Genomic DNA, 6,000 nt, shown 5'->3' on the forward strand with positions numbered 1-6,000 from the left:
CTTGTACTATAGTGCTCTATGCACCCTATTGTATGTAAATCCCAGCACTCAATGAACCCTTCTCTAACAAACTATTTAATTCCCCTACTTTAACCCTTTGTGTCACTATACCCCACTCCCTCTAGCATGTAAGCTCATCGAGCAGGGCCCTCAACCCCCTCTGTTCCTGTAAGTCCAGTGGTCTGATCTCAATTATGTGTCTGTTAGTCCACCCATTGTACAGCATTACGGAATTTGTTGGCGCTATATAAATAATAAAATAATAATAATAATAATGTAAATGAGGATGTTGAGGACTTAAATATGTGTGCTATGTCTATTAAAGGGAGTGGCTGTTTTAACCTTCACCACATGTCACCTGGTGTCTGGGGAAATTTGCTGATGGAAAGTGTATCCAGGACTATAAACACAGTAGCCTGGCCCAGGGTGGAAAAGGCCCTCAGTGGTCCCAGTGAAGCCTCAGTGTCTGGTTCTGAAGTGCTCCAGGGTCCCTGATAGCTACAAGGAAGCTGACTTGGGGGAGGTACTGGAGCTGAATCAATGCATCTCTATGAGGAAAATTCAGCATCCCCATGCAGAGCGTGGAGACGCTGAAAAACACTACTGCCTACTGTGCAGCACTGAGCCAGGAAGTACCTCCAGTGGCCATCAGAGGAGTGGACACTTGGAGGGGTCCCTAGGGGTAATGTAAACACTGCCTTTTCTCTGAAAATGATGTGTTTGCATGAAAATGCCTGCATATAATGATTATACTCACCAGAACAACTACATTAAGCTGGAGTTGTTCTTGTGACTATAGAGTCCCTTTAATAACCGTTCATCTGAATGACAGCAATTTATACCTGGTTGTCTAATAATGCTTGCATTTTAGATGTTAGTGGAAATATTAGCATATCATTTATGGATAAATGATTTCATAAAACCCCATGAGACAGCATTTTTATCCAGAAATGAAACACAAAATGAAGAAATAAAGTAAACAGAGTGCAGGTCAGGAGTCCGGATACAAGTCAAGGGCTCATGAGCTGAACCACTGTAACCACCTAATAGGGAGCTCCAATGAGGGGGTAACCCTCCAAAATATGTAGGTAATAGGAGTAGGTGATGTATAGGGTCCCACAAGGGGAAACCAACATCAGGAGAGCTCCACTGTATAAGAAACGAGGAAGGGAGGCCCTACCTTTAATCAATCTAAGGATAAGAAGGGATATGCAAACAAAAAGTATAACTTGAAAAAAAGGGAGATTTACTAAAGGTGCCCAGGGGATTAATTGTCTGGAGTGCTAGCTAGCATCCAAGTTCCAGTTCCACTAGTGACTGACAGGAATGTAGTGTAAACGAGGTTAGGGAGAGAGAAAAGGCACAGGGTCCCCAGAGAACAAGGGACCAGGTAATCTGGTCTAAACGCAGATGAAAAGCCTCAGACAAAAAATAAATAAATAAACAAATAAATCTCTCAATTCACCCTAAAAGTTACCTCGACACCGTGGTCTGACTACTAGTGTCTACCTGAACCAACTCTCCCTACTAAAGTTATAAAAAATAAATAAACACCTAAAAATCAATAACCATAGTGATAACAAAAATAAAAAGTGCTAACAAGTGCAGAGATTAAAGAAAAAGAAAACGCTCCCCTGGGCACCGTATAGTAGATCTTTTTTCAAGTTATACTTTTTGTTTGCATATCCCTTTTTATCCTTAGATTGATTAAAGGTAGGGCCTCCCTTCCTCGTTTCTTATACAGTGGAGCTCTCCTGATGTTGGTTTCCCCTTGTGGGACTATACATCACCTACACCTTTTATCCAGAAATTACATGATGTCAGTGAAGGACATTCAATGTTTTAGGATAAAATGGAGAAGTATTAAAACTGTTTTATTTCTGTTCAGTTAATATATGTTTATTGTATAATGTTATTTTTGCTTGCCTACAGATGCATCAAAATATGTAGGTTCAGTAGAAAATATGCAGCAAGCAGATTAAAATTGCAATAGTATTAAAATATATATGCCAAATATAATAAAGGTATAATATCAGTGGTTTGTGAATCAGACCTGGTGGGCAGTCTTGGCTTTAACAATATCACTATTGAAAAAGAATGTGAAATGAGATAATGCCTATTTTGCAGTCTTGAGAACTATAAAAAGAATCTTCTTAGAATGTCCAGGATAGATTTCTTGCCATAACCTAATTAGAATATATTTTTAAATTCAGCTGGTAACTGCATCAGATAGGGGAAAACGATACTACGACAGGTATTGTTACCAGAGGTACTAGGGTGAAAGAAAGTTGAAAAAAAATGGTTTTATTTATCAATGAAAAAGTAACTATGTGATAGAACACACATAAAACTACTATCTTGATTGATTCAACAGCTATTCTGTATCTCCGTGTAGTATATTACAGGGCCTTTGTATACACTCCTAGGGTGAAACAATAGGTATTACACCTATAGGTTAAGAGGGACAGAAATGGAGACTGTACTCAGCATCTTTCTTCTGTATTATCCTAACAAAGTAACTGAATATTGTATTATAAATAATACAATTAATAACTTGAAACTTGACAATTCATTAAACCTTGTTATATTGACTTATTTGTCTCCATTTAGAATTTATTTATGTGCTATAGTTTTGCGTCTCAAACAATGATTGTTGGAAAGTAACAATTTCTTGTTTTTTAATCTGTCTTATTTTGACCAGTTATAAGTATTTGTGTTGTTTTAAATGTCTTGTATGTTTATGATATACCCACAAATATTTCAGAATAATAACAACCTAATATAAATGAATGTCTAATATTATATATGTCCATATATGTTTACACTTTTGTTTCCCTAATTCTAGGCACAATTTAATCATTGTATATGATCTCATAGCCATATATTATTGTAATTAATATCATCAATGCCAAAAATCATTATACACTTGACAGACAGCTGCTGAAAGCAATTTAAATGTGTCTAAGGGCAAGAGAAAACCAATGTGGTACATACATTATATATATTTTGAAAAAAAAAAAGTAGACATTATCATTGCTACTTATTTGGTGATATGTAATTCATATTCCTGTTATCTCTTTCTTGTGAACAATTCTGTTTTGTATGCATGTCTTTGTAATTTTTGTTCGCATGTCTTTGTCATTTAAATGTATTTTTTTAAAACAAAATGTTGTTCTGTTATTTTTTTGCAAACATATTCAACTAAAATCTTGTAACAATAGAGTGAACTCAGTGAACATAAACCACAAGTGAACCCAGTGAAGTGCTAAAACATAGTTACATAGTTACATGTAAAGAGACATGTGTAAATCAGCTTCAGCCTTCCTTACATTTGTTTTTTTGTTGCTGTTGATCCAAAAGAAGGCAAAAAACAAACAAACAAACAAACAAACAAAAAAACAGAAACACTGAAGCACTTTCAATTTTGCAACAAACTAGGAAAAAAAAAATCCCTCTTGACCCCAGAATGGCAGTCAGATTTATCCTTGGATCTGGAAGCTATTACCCTATAGTTGAAAAGTTATATATTTTTATATATATATTGACATGTGCCCTGATGTACCCAGGAGCAGGTATCAGCAAGAATCCACTGGACTTCTTTATCAAGCTAAAACACTGTATTGGATTAACAAATAATAATAAACACTTTTAAAATCAGTTTAATACCAGTAAAGTCCTGCGTGGTTCTTGACTGTCCGAGACACATTTCACCTGAGGGCTTTTTCCAACAGGATCCCGATCAAAAAAAGCCCTCAGCAAATATAGATTGTTTATTATAGATAACCAGCATATTTGAAGTCAATAACATGTTCTATCAGATGAAGACAAATAAAATAAGTTAACACAAAAAGATTATGAAAATACACAAATATCTCAAAATTAATGTTTAAAGTTTATAGAAAGTAAAGCGGTCTTCTGTATAATGCAAAGTTCTTTTTTGCTTGTATTATTTCCATGCTGTGTCACTAAAAACAGTGGTTCTGGGGGGCTGTGATTCTCTAGAGTTTCAGAGGATCAGACCCATTGCAAAATCAGTAGTTGACCTTCTTAGAATCATACTCTTCGCCATCAATTTTCATAGGTTTTGAATAAAAATAAACTAAATTATTATACTGAATTATATAAAAAAAAAAAGCAGTAGAGAAAAAGGAGAGAAGGTGAGGACTTTTAGAGATGGGGGTACTCCACATTTTCAACAGAGGTAAAACAATGTACAGTTTTTAGTCAGCTCCATGGAACTGACTATATATCGATGGGCCCCAAACTTCTTGATATGGCATTTGTTTGTTTCTTTACTTCCTTCAAATGTGAAATGTGGCACGTGTACACTTTTTGTCTGGGGTTACCTGGTTATAGACTAGCTGTAGTTTGTTTTTTAGTTTTTGTTTTTTTAAATTACAACACTCTGCATAATACTAACCTGTTATTGTAACCCTCTCCTAATTGATCTTCCCAAAAGCCGTATTGCCCTGCTACAGTCTGTAATGAATGCTGCCGCCAGACTGATTTTCCTCTCTAGTCAATCCTCTCACACCTCACCACTCTGTCAGTCCTTACATTGGCTTCCTATAGGAGTCAATTCAAAGTACTAACCCATACCTATAAAGCATTGAACAATTCTAGCCCCTCCTATATCTCATCACAGATCCATTTCGTATGCCCCTTCTCGGTCTCTCTGCTGTGCCCGTGACCTTCTCTTGCTGTCCGCTGCTCGCACCCGTACGGCCAACTCACGCTTGCAGGACTTCACGCGGTCATCTCCCTTCCTACGGAATAGCCTGCCTACTACCATCAGACACTCCTCTATTTTTCAATCGTTTAAGAAGTATCTTAAAATCCATCTCTTTTGGAAAGCGTATGGCCTTCCAGAGTATCTATCTATCTATCTCTATGTAAATCCAAATAAAACTCAGATGTCCTTCTTATAGGTACCTCATGTGCATGCTTGTATTTTATAATGAGAAATCTCGAACTCATCCAACGGATCTATAATTAAAAATTAAATAACCTTCACGTGGGTGCAAATGTTTTATTCTTTTTATCAAATAATTTAATGAAAGTAAGAAAGTCTTGCATAAAAAGTCTAAATATTACATGTCAATTTAATTTAAATATGTTTTATATTTTTCAGGTATCAAACAAAAGAGATATCATCTGATCTTCACTTTCATTTACATACCTTCCAAGTGTCCCTATTTAGGATGGACACTCACAATTTTCTATTCTAATGTCTGTCTTTTCTAGAAGCTCCATATTGTTGATGTTTCTGATTGTATAAGAGAGGTACACAGCAATTATACTCACAGCAATATTTCTTTAACCTACAATAAATGTGTTTAGAAATCAGTCTCTGTAAATAAGACACATTTTTCTTTTTCTAGATTACATTTTAGTTATTTAAATTGTTATTAGTAAGTCACCTAACATTTTGATGAACAGCCCTGCCCATGGCCAAACAACCACTTACACCCTCCTCCCCCAAAAATTGAAGTGTTCCTTTTTGTCCATTTGAAATGTTGAGAGGTATGCAACTTTATAATTATTGTATATTATGATATATATGCATACACATTTTTTTTTAAAGCAATAGTCTAACTGCATGTATATTATGTAGAAGCATTTGTGAAATGTCAGTGATAACCGATATTACTTTTCAATTGGAATGCAGGACACATTGTAGCCCTCAAACACATGCTGTGTGGGAGAAGCAGGGAGGAAGCTGATTCTCTGACTTTATACAGTTCTCAATTTTTTTGTGTAGTTCATACCACCAGAAGCCCCAGCTAATTCAGGATGGGTGGATATGATATCCACTTCTTTTAACTTGGGGTTAACAGGAGCAGTGTCAGCAGCATGAAGTGAGAGAATAGGCCAAAACTACTAATGCACAGTGCACAGGCTACCACTATACAAGCAGGAAAAGGAGATAGCAAGAAGAAAAGGAATGGACAATGACATATGAGAATAAGGGGCATTGAAATTGGAATAAGGTGTTATATT

At 35.8% G+C, this 6,000-nt stretch overlaps 1 protein-coding gene across 3 annotated transcripts in view; it reads left to right on the top strand.

Annotated features, from left to right (window-relative positions):
* Nucleotides 1-5,584, top strand: part of MLIP (muscular LMNA interacting protein) — a 427,685-nt gene extending 422,101 nt beyond the window's left edge. For all 3 annotated transcript variants that reach the window (XM_063442933.1, XM_063442935.1, XM_063442934.1), the window contains one exon: nt 5,132-5,584. In XM_063442933.1, the coding sequence (XP_063299003.1) occupies nt 5,132-5,158 (27 nt within the window). In that variant the 3' untranslated portion in view covers nt 5,159-5,584. The remainder of the gene's footprint in view (nt 1-5,131) is intronic.
* The last annotated feature ends 416 nt before the right edge of the window (nt 5,585-6,000 follow it).

This window comes from Pelobates fuscus, chromosome 2 (assembly GCF_036172605.1).
Source record: "Pelobates fuscus isolate aPelFus1 chromosome 2, aPelFus1.pri, whole genome shotgun sequence".
Taxonomy (NCBI): domain Eukaryota; kingdom Metazoa; phylum Chordata; class Amphibia; order Anura; family Pelobatidae; genus Pelobates; species Pelobates fuscus.